Source organism: Rhyacophila brunnea, unplaced genomic scaffold (assembly GCF_057557595.1).
Source record: "Rhyacophila brunnea isolate RB1 unplaced genomic scaffold, BYU_Rbru_1.0 scaffold_22, whole genome shotgun sequence".
NCBI classification, from domain to species: domain Eukaryota; kingdom Metazoa; phylum Arthropoda; class Insecta; order Trichoptera; family Rhyacophilidae; genus Rhyacophila; species Rhyacophila brunnea.
Window position 1 is genome coordinate 15,318,478 of NW_028232882.1, and position 19,072 is coordinate 15,337,549.

At 33.2% G+C, this 19,072-nt stretch overlaps 1 protein-coding gene across 7 annotated transcripts in view; it reads left to right on the top strand.

The window, feature by feature from the left end:
* The first annotated feature begins 3,988 nt into the window (after positions 1 to 3,988).
* The window catches only part of Nost (Nostrin), a 92,408-nt gene continuing 77,324 nt past the window's right edge, over positions 3,989 to 19,072 (top strand). Inside the window, exons 1-2 of one of the 7 annotated variants that reach the window (XM_085949445.1) lie at positions 3,989 to 4,231; positions 6,672 to 8,377. In XM_085949445.1, the coding sequence (XP_085805571.1) occupies positions 6,728 to 8,377 (1,650 nt within the window). In that variant the 5' untranslated portion in view covers positions 3,989 to 4,231; positions 6,672 to 6,727. Of the gene's footprint in view, positions 4,232 to 4,549; positions 5,889 to 6,671; positions 8,378 to 19,072 lie in introns of those variants that run through there. The other 6 variants (XM_085949448.1, XM_085949451.1, XM_085949447.1 and 3 more) reach the window with 6 other exon arrangements.

Genomic DNA, 19,072 nt, shown 5'->3' on the forward strand with positions numbered 1-19,072 from the left:
TTCGTGAGAATAAAATTATGCATTCAAAAAATAATTCGCACATTAAAGTAATAAATTTATTCCACCGCGAAGACAGTGGGATGCTGGGCGATCAATTTATTATTCATTATATTTTTCGAACATGGCGTACAAAAAATGTTGAGGTCTAACTATCTCATTTTTAAAAATTAATAACACTAAGCTTGTCGAATCTGATAATATTGTTAAGTACCTATAGGTACTAATAATAATGAAAGTTTATAGCCTGATTATCTTTGTACAATAACAGTTCGTTTCTTCACTAGATATTTTTAGATTAAATTTATATTTATTTCTTTCTTCGTCACTACAATTCAGTACAATGAAGTCAGGCATCACTATGACAAGTTTTTATTTTCTTCTGTTTGCCAGAAATTTTCTCACCTTTAAGATACTTTTTTCTTCCTCGGGCTAGAGTAAAAGCTAACACGAGTTTGGTTCTTCACTTAACCGCTCCAATACCCCTAATTACACTAGCAGTCAGACCCAACCAGATTCAATGATGGTCGTGAGCAATCGTCGGTTTTAAATAGCAATTGCACGGAACGATCCAGCTTCCAACTCAATTGTGTTGGCGATTTGATTGGTTCACAATATACGCCAAGTTGCTAGTGTGAAATAAGTAAAGCAACAAATGAAAATTAGACAGGCAATGAGTTGCTGATTGAATTTACTAAGGTATTTATTTCTGTCTGTTAAAATAATAAATAAAGTCAGGTAGGCTACATTATGTACACTCTTGGAAGCTCGCAAAATAGGAATTATTCCAATTCGGTCACGACTTCAGGAAGCAAACAACTCAAAAGTGACTTTTCACAATCGATGGCGATCGTGGCAGGCGGTCAGACCAGACGTTTGGCATGAGAATCTACCAATGTAATATTTTGTTCTTCTAATATTTTCTTCTTGTGTCACATTTCCTGATCGTTATCCAAACCCACCATCTTCTTCAGTTTCTTTGGTCCACGCCGAGGTGTGTCCGGATAATTGAAAAATGTGTTTTTGGCACACAACTGACAAACGATTTTACATATATTATATTTATTAGCATGTTAAAACTAGTTTTCTTTCCATGTTTTCAGTTGTTCTGAGGATCGTAAGCACCCTGAAATGCAGTCACCTTATGTGTGATTAAAACTTTCCACCTCCCACGATCCTCTATTTCCCTCGGCCTATATACACGTTTCACGCCTCCTGTCATAAGATACTAACAGCGCGAAATATCGCTTTTAAAAAAATACAGAAACAAATTATTGTAGATACAAATATAAACACAAACATAATATTGTTTGATTGATGACTGAGATGGATTTTTTTGTGATAATAATATACCACAAGGAAAAGTTCAACCGCGTAGATGCCAACCACTTCAAATCGTTCGCGTGTTACAGTTATTAAAAGCCTAGGGCTAATTGTTAATGCATAACACGGTAAAATTTAAAGAGTGTCGTAATTTTGTGAGCGCACTGTATATTACGATTTTCCCATCATCATTTTGCTATGTGATCCCAGCTCAACACGTGTTTTTTGTTCGTCTGCATCAGCTGTCGCACATGTTCCCATGCTTTTTCCCATCCTGACGACATTTTATTTTATCGTTTTGATTAAGTTACCTACTGTTTGCCCGTGGATATCCATTTCTAGATTGAATTACGGCGATGCGGTCGCTACTGCAAAAATCATTGAAGTAGGGGATATCTCGTTATTCTCGTCACACGCGCATCAAACATTAATAAGTGCACATAACGTCTTACACCCAGTATACAGAATAGCACTAGTCGACTTGTTTAAAAATAGCATTTCTTTAGGTGGGGTATAAACAGTGACGTATCAGCTAACGAGTCAACTCTGAAATGGGGGCAATCAACGACATTTTCTTTCTCCATTTGGTTAGATTATCGAAGGACTCTAAATAACACTAGAAGAAAGGGGGTCACTAATTAGAAGTAGCGGGTTTATGTACGCAGAAGCCCAAGGCGCTGACTGATTTTGAGGCCCCCACGATAAAAAAAATAACATAGGCGAACTAACAATATACCTAGTAAAAATATAAATGTAGGTCTCTCTTTCCTAGAATTACATCCGGTGGTAACTAAAACGATTATTATTGTAGATGATAATAACGACATAATAATAATATTACATGGTAATTTGTTTTTGTACCTATATAAGTACGTATCTGTTTGAGCGGTTATACAATTTATAGGCCCCTATGATATTAGTTGCAAGGGTATTGTCGTGCATTTGCCCTATCTAGTCTATTTGTGTGAAATGGGCATTTTTTCAAGATTCTGGTATAATTTAATAGCTCTATGACTAGTTTGAATTGTTTAGATGTCCTTTTTTAAATCTTCTGACGAATCGATTGCGTCATCTGCGTCAAAGAAAACCACCACTGTTAATTAGTATGGTAAAGTTAATAATTAAATCAGTTGGAAGTGATACTTTATAGCGGATTCATTTTTAGCAGGCATCACACAGCTGTCGCTTCGGCATTATAGCCAACACCATACAATGTTAATTAAATACATTTGCTGTGAGAATAATAAATATTGAGATGAACAATCGCCAAAAATTGTAAGCAACAGTACTTACGTCATCAGTAAGTACATATATTACGTATACATCGCGCTGCCAAAAGCAGAATATCTGACATTTTACGATATTAACTATACATTTGGTAGAAGGAAGAGTTTCTATACTTAAACTTTCATTCTAGAGACAAGGCTAGTTGACAATACATCAATAATAAAATTATGGATGTGCTCCAGTAACCAAGTTGTGTAAATTGACTTAACTTTTTTCAACATTCTGTAAATAAGGTCTTGTTGTCAACGCCAGACATGATTGGGTCAATCGGATTTCCCACATCCGACTGATGCCAATTCAATTCAATGAATCAATTGGATACTGTGAAGACCTTCATTAACTTGATCTAAAACACTACTGGGAACAAATAAATTAGTGCTGAAGTCGAAAACAAACTCTAAAGAATAATTTGTGTGAGATTTTTTTGTTCATATGGTTTACCATTCTGTGGATCCCCAAAAAAATAAACCATACGAAAATCGTCAAATCCGATCGCAAAATATTCTTGACACGAGAGGGCCTCGTGTAGGCGAATCTTTTAACGAATTAATTGTAAAGCATACTGATAACATGGTCGCAGTAAGAATATGTAGGTATAGTCGAATATTCAGTCTGGTGATTTTCACCTCAAATTTCACCTGTGGGGTATTTTTTTATACCTCGATTAACATATACATAGTACAATAAACTATTTCTTTTATTCAACGAATATGACACATGATTTGAGAATTTAATATTCTATAATCAATATCTATTATATTGAACATACACAATTTGAAAACATCCAATTATTAGCTAGTCTAAGTACCTACGTTATAAAAACTAAATAATGGAGTGATCCGCGACCTCGGTTAGTAATTAAGGAATTAATTTATTGATACCTACCATAATTTAATATACCAAACCTGATAGCCAACGTTACAACGCAATTTGAAAGCATTTCATGGAACAAACCAGGTACTGTAAGATTTTTTCTAGTGTGCATGTGCATGAGATGTTTTCAAATTATGTATGTTCAATATTACATGGTATCCAATACGTATATTATACAAACATTACTTATTTGTTTATTTTTGGGCGTTTGAATTGAGTTGACCACATACGGGATTTTGTAAGATATCACTTATAATAGCTTTATATCGTACCTATAGTTTAACATCATCGTTTTATGTAAATTTTATGTTTTTTATGAATTAGATTATTTTCAAATTGAATGGCCACCTCTGGGTTTGCTAATGGAAGACCGGCTGGGCCTAATCATGTGTTGTCTACTAATGGGTTTATTTTACCTTGAAGTTGTATCGTCAAGTCAAGGCTATTGAAATGTTTATTGTTGGACGCCACTGAGTATTGATATGCACCTACTCTGCGTTGCCTCGTCTTCAGACAGTGTTAGAAAAAGTAATATATCGCGGTGTGCTAATGACGCCCGGAGCGCGGTTACGAGATGGTCTTGCGATACGTTTTACGGCGCGGCAACGTAACAACAACAATAATTTATAATTCGGCCGCAGAATTCGCGGCATTTACGAAAATCAGGCGCCGCCATACGTCAGTTTGCGCCAAGCATCGCATAAGTATGCCCGGTCGAAGTTAACCTGCGAACAGCGCCGCGTTCCACTGGGTAAATTCCCTCGAAAATCTAGTTACAAATTTTCCCGTCAATTTTCGCGTGGCGTAACAATTCAGTATGGGATAATAGTGCCAGATTTATTCGCAAATTTAGTTACAAATTTCATCGTCGATTTTTGAACCGGACGCGCTATTTAAAAAAAAAACTAACGTTCTATAATAACAATAGTACCAACCTTCTATGAAAATAATATTTACGTACAAAGTTTCAAAATTTCCCGCCTATTTAAAAAAAAATAGCATTCTGAATGCGATGTAAACAGTGAAGGTATTTTCACGTATCTAATAAATTCGCTCTGTGCGGGAGGACATTTTTGAGCAAGATATTTTTAAAAAGTAAAAATAACGTGAATAATGAATTCTTTATCTCGGAGATTTCCTGTAGATTTTCGAAACGTGTGGGGGACATTTTTTAACGGGTTATAGTGTAATGAAGTTGTGTAGATTTTCGTCATAAATAACCGAAGAATTTTCTCAATATTCATTCGCGCTGTGCGGGGGACATTATTCTCGGACTGTCTATTTTTACAGATGTATAGTACTTTAGTGTGATTTTGTCTCGCCGTATTATTATAGAATGACAGTTTCCATTCTCGTTTACAGTCAACCGGCCGCTAACGTAGAGATAATTTTCCGAGTAAATAATACAATTTCCCGTCGATTTTCGCACCAAACGAGTTCATTTTCATCAATTTATTCTAACGGACGTAGCGCGGTAAACGTGACTTAATATTTCGCAGTGTTTATACAACCGTTTCCGTTTTTTTTTTTAAATAAATATTTAGAAACAAATATATTATCTAAAAAGTTCTACACACGTGAATCTGTTGTATCAAAAATGTGACAGAAATTTCAGTTAAAAATAATATCTTAATAATATGTCTCAAAACACCTACCTAATAATAACACTTTAGTTTCGAAAATATGTTGTAAAATACACATTTTTAAGCATAGTTATCTTAAATATAGATTAAAATTATTATTAATTAGTATATAAACTGCTTTATATGAGAGCAAAATGTGGTGTCGGACTTACTATTGTATACCCAGTGAATTTAATATTATAATATTATAAAAGTGGAATATTATTATCACATGTCATTGTTAATAATTAGTTTATAAATGCGTCGGGTTATAATGTCGTATAATGTCGTTAATCCCAGGTTTAAGTCCTGGGCCTGGAATAGACATATTGTTTTTCAATTTGTGTTTGTACGGACCTAATACGTTGGACAAGTGGCTAACATCCATTTCTCGTAAAATGAAAATCTGGTAATACAAACCTCCATCGGACATAGTAAAAAAGTTTATAATATTTAGCTTACCCACTCCACGTGCAAAGTAATGGCAGAAAATGATACATTCATTTGTATGCTGAAAATACTCTTATCATTATGGATTTAATAATAATTAATGAATAAGACTTTTGGCTGTATAACGAAAAAAAAACGTTAAGTAACTTCTTTTGATAGTAATTTAAATTTTAAATGTCAACAATTAACATGGCTACATTTAATGATACAGTCTTGTAAATAAAATCAAGTATTTGAAACTAAAACGCAATACAGCTTAGTTCAAGGCGTGCAATTATCGGTACGCTTCACAGTAAATAGTGTAGGTATTTATCGTCATCTGAATACTACAACTAGGTAACTTGATTTGTTTCGGTTTTAGAAATATTAATTAATAAAATAAATATTTTTTTTTCTCTTCATACATACGTAATGCGGTCACAATTCAATGGGAATCGTTTATTTGAGGCTTTGAAATAGTAGATAATATTACTATCTAAATTATATAACAGAATATCACACCCAGGGAAAACAGAATTAACGGGAACTGAAATATCTTACGGGTGTGGAGTAACAGGCAACCGATCTCGAGCGTGGAAGAATATGGTTGGCAATTGCTCTTAGTTTATGCAATGACTCTAATTCAATATTAGTGTATTTGAAGGTTGCAATTACAAAATGTGTAAATGGCGGAAAGGTATCAAACGTAACTATATTTTTGTGACGTTATTTTATGGTAGTAATTAGTACCTATAATGGTATTGGACAACTAGGTAGTCAATTTATTATCTGTATTAATTCAAAAAAATATTTTTCCAACAACATAAAAATCATAGTTATCTAGTTGCAGTTTTGAGGTAACTGTTTTATTAAAATTGTTTTTATCTTTAACAATTTTAAATAATTATTATAACTTTTATTATACCTACTAAACTTTAAGTAAGTAGTCATTTCATAATTTATTGACAATATATTTTTATTGGGTAGAAAGTGGGATAGTTATTTATTTGAAATACAAATTTGGTTGATTTTATTTTAATATTGATGAATACAGAACAGATTAATTTGTTGCTTAATAATGATAATTATATTGCGAAAGATATTACCATACTTGCTCCGTAATAATTAACCTTTCCAAAGTGATAGTTGAGTTGTTACGAAAATAATACAATGATGGAAAGATAAACGAAACCAAAATGAAGCGATTCAAAATACCAAAAATCGAAGAGACTGATAGTGACTACAAACTGTGGGGATTGACAATACCAAAATTACAAAACGGCAACGTCCCGCACATCAATAGACGGGACAAGTCCAGGAGAAGTGTGCCTGATAAGGACGATTCGGTAAAACCGAAGGTGATTCACAACCGACCAACGATCAGTGAGCCTGACCAAAGCGACGTGGGCAGTGACCAATTGGATATTAATCAGCGCACACCGGCCGCGGAAATTAGCACCAAACGCGATAATAGTGCAAAAGAAACGTCAGCTGACGATAATACTCTTCAAAGCAACGGCCAAACAGAGCACTTTTCCGATATTGTATTTTCTTTTTTCTCGAGCACCGACCAACGATATGTCGTTCATAGACCTGAAAGTGAATATTCAGACATAGATCAAACGTCGCATGAACGACGGAAGTCCGGAATGGATTCCGGAAATGAATACGAGATAATGAACGCTACTCCTAAATTGTTGAGCTACACAAACGCATCGGAATTAAATACGGCAGAAAACGGAAAACATAATAACAATAATATGAAGTCATCCAAATTACACAAATCAGAGTTAACGTTTTACGTAAGTGCTACGTCTCTGAAGGATAGTGACGAATCTGGTAAAGATGTGGAGAATAATTACGATCTTCCTGCAATACATGGACATCGCGACGTGAACAAGTCTATTTATACCACCCACAATAAGAGTCTTAATGACTTGACAGTCACGGAAACGGTTAACGAAGCACCTAAATATCAAAATTCAGCCAGTCTCGATAATCTCAGTCAGGTGTGTAATATTTCTCTAAAAAACAGCGACTCTAAACGGTCGATCGCTTCGCTGCCGGAATTGGATACGTTCAATAAGAAGGCCAGGGACTTCTTGCACAATCCGTTCATGTTTCCAAAGCTCTCCATAACGCCAAAGTCCTCCGTGCGAAGCGAGTATTCCAGTTACTTCGACAACAACCAGCGAGCAACACGTTTAAAAAACCGTATATCAGCTTTGTACTCCGCTCACAAAGGGTTCAAAGGTAAAAAACGGCTTTCTAAAGCGTGGTTTGGGATTAAAGAATGGTTCGAAATGGAACGAACTAAAATGGATAAAGTAATTCACAAACACTCTCCAAGAAAGTTTACCAAGTCTTCTGGAGACGATTATCCTGATTCAGAATTCAGTGATTACGAAGACGTCGCAGATGGTTCAGTAGATTCCTTCGGAAAAGACGAAGTTTTTAGTGTAAATAGCGATGCGACGAGTAAATCAAAAAAGTTTAATTTAAGTGACGAAACTAAACTGAAACGTAAAGGTGTAAAATCCTTAAGTGGTTGCAATAGTGAAGGAAAGTTGAATGATGATGGTGAAGCCATTTATGAGAATGGTATGGTGATTGGAGTAAGCCTCAGGCACAGTCGCTCGCAGCCTTCTGTGAGAGACATAAGTGGACCAGTTCTAGTCAAAATAAACTGCGAGGACGTAGACCAGTGTGCGGATAACTCTTTCGGATACAGTCCTGAGGATAGTGACTTCTTGACGGTGGCTTCCATTTCACCAGACTGCGAATCGACAAAGAGCGAGTGTGGAGAGGCTAATGCTGATAGTCAATTGGATGCCACCATCTCAAATGTAAGAATAAATTTATTATAAATATTATCAAAGAAGACATTACTAACTATTAAAATAAAAAACACAATATGTTGGTAATTATTCTAAATAATTTAATAATAATCAGAATTGGTTTCCCTCATTTATTTAAATTTATTAGTATAAAAATTTGTAGGTTTGTGTAATTTGTATCAGCTAAGAATGTCCTATTTGAACGGACTAAACCGGTCCTAATAACATTATTAAAATATCTAAAATATTAAGTACTAAATATTTAATATTATATTCCATTTAAATTAGATATAATATGTACATATTTACATAATATGATAGATAATGGCGGAGCCGAGGATTAAACGAGTATAAATGACATCCTAATTCAAAACATAATTAGGAGAAGTTTTAACAACACCTAGTGTCTATATTTACATGTAACTGTATTGTATAAAAGATATAAACGTTAGTCCTTACATTAGATTACAATCTATGGACACCTGTGCAGATAATATTGTTATTATTTTCATAGCAACGACACATAATGTGAATGGAAATAATGCATCATCGTAACACGACATCATTTACTGAATGTTGAAAACAGTTATGTACAATAATTTATAGGCCATCCATGGACTGAAACCGTATGCTTATACTCAGGTTATATTTTCTGGTCATGGAAATATATTTCCACAAAGTATATTATAACCATCTGATGGTATCCGTTCATACCATACACTTACACTTACAAATTTAGTGAAAATATATTTTCATGATCAAAAATCATATGTTTAGTATGGCACACGGATCTAAACCATATACGGTTTCAGTCCATGGATGGCCTCTTCATTATATATATACACTAGGGATTGCAATACCGGTATTTCAAAACCGGTATTCTAGTATTTTTCGATACCGAAATACCGGTTTTAAAAATTAGACAATTCCGATATATTCGGCATTGAAAGTGAAAAGATTTCACGATGAAATAATAATTATACACTATAATGTACCTACCTAATTTTTTGGTTTTTTCTACCGAAGAGTAGCTTATACAACAAAGGAGGAATATATTTTTTTGAACAAAGAAATGAACAATATTGTGTTCGGTTTTACTTCTTACAGGATAAAAGTAATGTCAAAAGTGCAATAAACTAGTAAAACATTTGGTGGAATTACCAGTGGGCCACATATAGATCTAAGAAAACTTCATAATATAGATTTATTATAAGACTATTCCAAGAAGAAAGTGCCAATAGTTCAACTACTAGGTATTTGTAGACATCAGCATCTATCTCTTCATCTATTTTACCACGTTTTTATTAGCTCGTTTTCTTTTTTGTCCATTACAAATCTTCCAATTTAACTAACTTCCCGACTAGCTAGATATTTGAAACTTTTAGGATATATCAGAACACGATGATAATGCATTCTTTTAATACATTTAGTCATCTTTCAGCAGAATTGAATTCATTTTCAGTTAATTCTGTTTTGTATGAAAAGTTATTTCGGAAAAAAATCGTAAAAAGTAAAACACTATTATAGGTTGCTAAGGGGGTCATAGCAACTAAATTATTAATATATACGTGCGTTATTATGGAAATCAATATGAAATGTCAAAATGACATTTTAGTATTCTATATTTATTCAGTATTACTCTCAAGTACAAAAAAAGTATTTATTAATACGTAGAATTGTCAAGTGTATATGATTCATCAAAAAAATTAAAAACGTGGTATATAAACAGTAGTTCTATTTAACTTGTAATAATTTAAAGGTTTAAATTTATGTAGGTACGTATTTAGATATTTTCGTTATAAAATATAAATCTTTCAAAAGGATTTTTATATCTAAGTATATTTATTGTTAAGAATTTTTTTCCATATATTTCTCGAATACCGGTACATATTCACTAGGAAATACTGAAATAACGGCATTGATAATATTTTCATTCGGTATTGCAATCCCTAATATACACGACACACAGGTAGATAGTTAAAAATAATTTTTATTACCTTTAGTAATTAAAATGGTTAAGATTAACATTGTGATTAACGTCTTAATTACTTGTTGAACTAACAGTTTTATTTAAATAATAATGGCGTAAAGTAGCAGTAGGCACCAGTGGCGATTCTCCCTTGAGAGCGTTGGAGCGGTGCACACCCACCCACTCAATTTATGCGAAAAGACTTTTTTTAAATGAGTATTTAATTTATATTTGATTAATTAAAAGTGTTCTGATCTATTACCGTAGTCATTAATTCATATACAAAAACAAATTCTAATATGTGTTTTTAACCGGCTATTTTAAATAATAATATTATATGTTGATGTGAGCGATATTCGCCATCGCTCGACCAAAGCGCCCAGTAATCTAATTTCGATTTCTTTGCAATGAGAAAGAGCGTCGTCTGGCGCGTGGAACAGCAATACGTAAATATTTTTTCTACGTGCTCGGGAGCGACAGTTCAAGTCGCTCTCGGCCCGAACGCAGATTCATCGGTTTTAAAACAATACAGCCCGTATCACACTTACAATTATTGTATGACAATTTTTATTCAATATTATTATAAAAATAAATTCTTTTCACAGTACGCATTTAAATTTCTGCACATGTTGACAACATTTCTCAAATTTAGGCGAAGTACAATTTAAAAATAAACTTCAAGTTTTTTTTCAGTTTGATAACTAAATTCACAATGTTTATCAATTATGATATCTCTTCAAACTAGCTCTGTAATACGTCTGACTTTTGAGATAAAAATAAACTCAAAAATGAATTGTCTGTTATTTACAGCTTGGATAATTTTTATAATGCTGATGGCGCCTCAGCATTATAAAACATTTTAATCGAAAAAAATCTCATTGACACATTTACGGAAACGGTTTTACTATTAAATTTAATTTTTACTATTCCGATGACATCAGTGGAAAGCGAAAGATGTTTTTTCACACTCAAACGGATCAAGTGTTTTAGTAGAAACACCATCGCGCAATCAAGATTGAACGCATTATGTATGCTCAGTATCGAAAAAAGAATGATACAAGAGATTCCTGACTTCAACAAACGCGTAATTGAAAAATTTGTGTCGATGAAAAACAGAAGAATGGATTTCTCATACAAATGAACAATAAATCCCGGTCACTGCCAGATACGAGATATTTCGGTACTACTAATAATTCGGTCAAAACAAAATAGTTTGTGTTAAAGTTTAAAATCCATTTTTTTTCAAGAAAAACTGTTTTTAGAGGTACAACAAATAATAAATAATGAGTTATTTATTATTTCTTTTAAATGTACTAAATTAAAAAAACCAATAGTTTTTTTTTTTTGATTTTTTGGTGAAGTTTTGATGAAGGCAAATGCCTTTTTACGGCAGTCAAAAGGTGAAAAAAGTGAACTCCCAGTAAAATAACTCACCGGTCGCCACTGGTAGGCACTCAACAATTAATTTATTAAACACAATTATATAAAAGATTGAGATTGCAAAACGGAGTTAATGTAAATATCTCATGTTTTATGGAACCCGGTTGAGGTGATAATTATGTCTCACTTACAATTCATTTGAATAAAAAAGCTAATGTCGCTTTCATTTACCTAATGTCAAGGTAATGATGTGCATTTAAAATTGATTTTTAAATCATTCATATAAGTATTTCACATTTCAGTGAGTCAATTCTTTGTATATCGATTAGTATAATATTATTATAATACCGTATATTTTTGAAAAATAATTGAACCGGATCGAACAGCCCACTTGTTTTTTACGGATTTACATGAACACTATAAGAGTTAATGAATTAATATTATATTATGTATTTATAAAATAAATATGTACATAATATTTTGTATACGAGTAGCTTTAGATAAATAATTCAAAATTGATGAAAATAATAAATATAGCAGTTGATTTTATTGATAATCGTAATTGGTTAGAGAGAGAGATTAATTAATTTTTGGCCCTGCAACCATTGACAAATCTTGGCTCCCTTTAAAAACTTCCTCCATCTCGGATAATCTAGTACTGCTGTTTTCCAATTGCCTATGTCAAGCATCCTGCAATCCAGCGTGGTGCAGTCCAGACATCTCAGGTCTAAGTTTTTTCTCCCCGTGAGATGCGTATTATATAATAATACCTTATTGTACAGTACAGCATTCTATATCTTGGGGTTGCTGCCAAAAGTTTGTAAGTCGATAATTATTTAGATATTTACAGTTAACAACGGATTATGTGTCTATATTATTACATAAATATGTAAGTATGCTAGAAAAAAAAATCAAGGTCATTCATAGAACATGCACATAAAACACAAATAAATTAGCATTATACCCGATTTTAGAGGGCATGTCGAACTTCAAATTGCAATTATTCCATAACATGATTTTGAGACTTGCCAACTTTTGGCAGTAACCCTGCGATGTATATACAATTGACAAATATTATTAAAGTGTGCTGTTTATACAAAACTCCCATCGATTTCAATAGGTATAAAATCAGTTTCCTTCAAGTAGCTACGCTCACTCGATAGTACTGTTTTCCAAAATAAATGCCTAAGTTTATTTTTAATATGACTGTAATTAGTATGTAGGTTAACATGATTATTTATTATCATTATGACAACACTCTCCCAGGGCTTACTGTCAAACCTCTAAAATAACTGCGATTACGTAATTAATATGTTAATTAATTCATATTGCAAAATAAAAATATGTTCACGATAAATTAATAAACTAAGTAGGTAGGCAATTCTTTTCAATACTATTGTGAAAGAGTAAGTACTGACATATTGTTGATAAAGACATTATAATACAATTGAACCAAGTATCCTCCAATTTCTCCATTGTTTTGGTATCTATGTTGTAATTAAAATCATTGTCTATAATACCTGCAAATAACGAGAACAGTCAGCTGAAACTACGAATGCTACAGTATGCTTGACTAGACAAGGAATGGCAGTGTGGAAAAAATGCTAGGTTAGAATTTAGGTCTTACAGAATAATAATTACAAGATAAAAAGAACTTTTTATATACAATGTTTTTAAATTTTCTGTTGAATTATTATGCTCAATATGCTCAAACTTGTACTTGATATGAAGTAAATAAAAAACAAACAAACAAATATTGAATATGGATTGAAATGTCATTTTGATTTCCATAGTAACGCACGGATATAGTAATAATTTAGTTGCTAGGACCACTTCCGAAATAACTTTTCATACAACACAGAATTAACTGAAAATGAATTCAATTCCACTTAAAGATGGCTAAAAGTATTAAAAGAATGCATTGGCATCGTGTTCTGATATATTCTAAAAATTTCAAATGTCAAGTTGGTCGGGAAGTTAGTTAAAAATCGATTCCAAGATTTGTACCGGACAAACAACCACCTGACAAAATAAATAAGAATACGAGCTAATAAAAACGTTGTAAAAATGGTGAGATAATATTATATTTATATATAGAGGTAATTCAGAAAAATTATTCAGGTACAACCGATACTTTTTCTCTGGATATAACGGCCCTAACGACATCAATACACTATAAGAAAAAATGGTAATTATTATAAATATAAAAAAAATATGTTAGTATCTACCTAATAGTAAAACACGAAACACGAATATGGTACCTATTATAATATAAAATCAAATTGTAATAATAAAACTATAAAAATAAACTATTAAAATCCTCAAAAATATGTTGTTATACCCCGTTTACACGTGCATGGATTTACTGCTGACAGTACGTATTATCGCAGCCATAACAAAAAAATGCACGTGTAAGTAAATTGCAAGATTGCATGCATGATTCAAAAAAAAAATTAGAAGCTTCTGAATTTTCACGTGACAATTGGACCGTGGATTATCTGCGCTTGCGCAGTAGAACGATAGTAGCGAGCTTGCCGGTAAAAAACGAACTACACCGCGCAGAGATTCATTTTGAGGTTAATCGATTTTAATGATCTGTCAAATAGTACCATTAACATAAAATGATAACATCGGATCTCGCATACTCTTGAAGAATAAGGTTGGCGAGAAAGTCAGCACCTTTAGGTGTAAAAAATTTATTATCGCGATAGTTTAAAATACACACTATTGGTGAAAATAAATCCATGCACGTACCTACAGGCGCTATAAAGTTATAAAATTACTACACACATTAATTGAAGCATAAACTCGGCAGCTTGCATTAGGTACATGTGTGTGGGGCGTGTTACTACTAGATACATCTAGTAATAGTATATGAAGCATGTAATTATTTAATACAATCCACTGATAATTAATTTAAAGTGTTGTAATTTTATAATGAGCAGGTATATACTACCAGATTAAAATGAAAACTATTTTCTTTCCATTGACGTAAAATAAAAAAAATGTTATTGTATGGTTGTTTTTATCATTTAAATGTAGTCTAATAAATTGTCTCAAATGTATTGAAGAGATTTTTTAATAATTCATAGTTTTAGTAAGTATATTTTCTTTGTAATTAAAATATAATCGATCTTCTTAGAAAATGATACGCATTGTGGATAACGCGAAATCGTTTTTATTTATATTGAATGAAGCTAAGTGATACTGCACTGGTGCTATGAAATTGCTCAACTGCACCGTATACAAACACTGATAAGACGTACTATGTACATACATAGGTACATGCAATAGGTGAATAAATGAATAATGATTCATTTGCGGATATCTATTTAACTATATGCGTCTTCTATGTAATTAACAAACTGCTTCGGGAGATACCAAGATCCATATCGGATTCTATAAGCATTGATGACACTTCTTTTCATAACTACTTGTTAATTTTATGTAAGTACGCCTGTGCGCCCATTAGCCGGCCGGTCGATGCAAATCGAGGCGACGAGCGGTGGCTGAGCACAACCACACGTAGTCCATGTAGATTGGATGCTGTGAGAGTAATAAGGCAAGGTAAAGTCCGCGCAGGGCTATGAGAGGATCATTGTGCGTCGTCAAAGTCTGGTAGTTAACCCACCGTTGATGAGCCATTGCATTGAGTTGCACCGGACGACCGTCTAATGGGCGCGTAGATTCAATGTTATGAAAGAAATTGCAATAAATATAATATTTAGATTAGATAAAATCAGATTAGATCAATCTTCCTAGACAGGATTTAGTTTAAATATTACAGGGTAATATTGACTTCTCTGAATAATGATTTGTTTACATTTTTTGATAATTGGCGTGTAAACTAAGCATAGGTATGTGTATCACTAGCGCCGCGGCCTTGAACGAGTAGTTATTATGACCAAAAGAACTGAGTTGCTTACTACTAAAAACCGACTCATACTCAACAACCTGGTCAGATTTTCACATAATAATATAGCAGAAAACGTACATTATATTGATATTAAAATCAGCCGCCGATAGCCGACTCGTGTATAGAATTAATAGAGCCACCGGTAAATATTATTATGATACTCGTAAACTAAGTAATATTAAGTAAATGCTTAGCGAATAAAAATTGTCATATTAGAGATTTTAATATATTTTGAAGTAATATTCCTCTCTGTCTATCTATGTATGTATATTTTGATTGGGTATTTCGTCATCTCAGATGGAGTGCTCAACACTTTAATTTGTAATAAGTACTTTCATAGCTATATCATATTTTTTGTGTTGATATTATGTCGACGTAAACCGCTTTATTTTTTGCCGCCGACTTTACGTGCAACCTTATTATTAACTGTACTACTTACAAACAAAAATATACAAATAACATTATTCTTATTACGCAATGAAACATATTAATTAATATAAATTATGCTATTGCATATGTTGTTATTAAATTATTATCTATCAGGGAAAAAGAAATCATTATTGGAATTAACAGCATCCGGTCCATATTAACCCTGAAATCGCTCACATGTCAGGTATACGAGATACTATGCTAGATAACACATTACTGTTGTAATTAATTGTTTTCAATTTAGTATGTTATGAATTATTATCTACACTATATGCCTAAGGCATAAAGCCCATTGACGCAGCGAGTGCGGCGCTCGCGCAAAATTTCTACAAGTGGCGCGTAAATCATCGAAAATACAACGTAATCAAATACGCCAGCGCAAACTGGACTTGACGATGCCTTGTGCCCCGCCTGCCGCATGAGTCACCGTTTTTCGCTTCTCGGCGATACGATTTAATGAAAATACAAAAAAGTCCATTCATTGAACACGGCTACCAAAATCACGCTGCTCGAAGCGTCGTCGTTCGACGGGCGAGAAGTCATTATTTAATAACAGAGAAGTCATTGTTTAATTTTATTCCGTGTCCTATATTTCGCTGGTTGAATAATGTCGTCGTAAATATTAATTACAAGCCCCGAAATAATATATTATTTTTATTGCTTTGTTATGAGAGACGCTGTAATAATAATTATTTTGTGGTGCTTGGGCCGCTTATTACATAGGTGAAGGGTAATGCGCGGCAAGAGACGTGTGATTATGGTTATCAATAAACGCTTCATACGCCGACTTCGCCCGCTCGACGCGTTCTATGGGCACTATCGCTAAGCTGTGTATATTTCATTTATTGATTGACGATGCGTATAATATAAAAAATACACTGTAGGTATATCTCTAGCTTCACCTTCGCTTGAAAACAGTATTGTCAAAAGTTAATTGCCATTACGCTTAAATTTTCTTCAACCAACGTGTTATATTAATATGTACTAACTATACCTATATACTGAGCATGCCCAACTTTAAGTATGATGTGATCTATCTACTATCTAGTATAAAAACTGGCAGTTTCTACCACATTCTCTGCCAGTCTTCGATTGGTATTCGTCAACTTAAACAAACGTATAAGTATATTTTTGATCAAGGACACTGAGATGTTACAAATTAAATAATAACACCAATTGTCTTTAACCATCAAAAAGAAAATACTCAATTTCACATTCGTCGTGAAAATGATAAGCTTTGATCTTATTTTTGACACTCATTACGCTCATCGCCACACTATTATTTTACTGTGCAAAGAGCCTACTGTAGCCTGCAGAGCGTTGAAGCAGACCCTTTTTTTAGTTGTTCCGCTCCGGGACCTAATACTTCCTCCGGCTCCGCTCCGGGTAAAAAGTTTTAATAAGTATTATAATATGTAAGTATGTATACAAGGTATACAAGGGTGGCGAAATTCAAATGTGGTCACGATCCTCAGCCACGAGTGCACGACCAAGAAGAAGATATACAAATAAATAGGTATACAGGTGTACAAAAAAAGAGTCATTTTCATTTTTAATTCTATTAAACAAAACCGACAGCAAATCGTCTCTCATTATTTGCCTCTTCTGTCAAAAAAGTGAAGTTATTTATCACTCGGCAGTGTTGCCATATTTCAAATAATTCCAGTTTTGCAAAGTGTCAAAATATACTATTTTCATTGTATTTTAGGACGAAAATTTTATAATAAAAAAACATCCGGAGCAGTGGAGCACTACAAATTTTCGGTGCTCCGGCTCCGCTCCTGCTCCGTGATCCTGCTCCGAGCTCCGCTCCAATGCTCTGGTAGCCTGTACCTACGCATCATTAGCGTGGGGATTCACATCGTCTCTTTATCTCGCTCCTGCTGTATGCGCTGAGTGATGCAATACAAACTAAGTGATACGACGAGGTGACGCGAGCTCAATTATTGTCGTTATTATAAAACGACATCCACGTAATCTGGTTAATGAAATACAAATAGGAATGGTTAACCGGCTACCCGTTGAAAACCAATTCTATTGCAATTGAATGTCCAGCCGTTTACATATTCACGACTCAATTCATATGAGATTATGGTGAAACTCCATTTCGTGTACAACATGCCTTCTCTATACTTTTTTGTCGCTATATTCCCGGGTGAACCATGGCTATATGTAGGGATTGCAATACCGGTATTTCAAAACCAGTATTATAGTATTTATCAATACCGAAATACCGGTTTCCAAAATCCAAAATACCGGAATATTCGGTATTAAGAAACGACACTCGTTTACGTTTTTGAAGATTAATTTTATGTTATTTATTCATTACTATGTACTGTATTGCCTATTAAATTGAGTGTAGGTATTAGTTATATCGTGCTAAAATGCAAATATGTATATTGACCGAATCCAACAATTGAAATATTAATAAAAAAAAGTATTTATAAAATTGTCGCTGTAAATTAACATAAGTAGGTACCTAATATTATTTCGATATAGAAACGTTCAATTAATCTATAACAAAATTATTGGGTCTTCAGTTAAACTATTGATTTGTAAAAATCACTAGTTCTACATTTCTACAATATTACCTAATACGTATTTTAAAATGTCGACATAATGTAGGTAGGTAGGTTTTTGCTATAAAATAATGTTTTAAAGAGATTTTAATAGTAATATTCAATGGTAATTGGTAAGTACCTACTTTATTTTGTTTTTGTGTTTTAACGAATACCGGTATTCAATAAGAAATACCAAAAACCAGTATTAATATTTTCATTCAGTATTGCAATCACTAAGTAGCTATATAACGAATTCATCCATTTTCGTTAATTTCCATTATTTATATCCAATTATCGATGTCTTTCTGGATACCACCAAGCCACCAGGGGCCTTATGTTAGAACTTGCGAGTTGAAGTCGCCCGGTCGACATGACATCATTGTGACGTACTACCGGAGTGATAATAGCATTCAAGAAATTAACGCTACTAACATACTGGCGTTATCCAT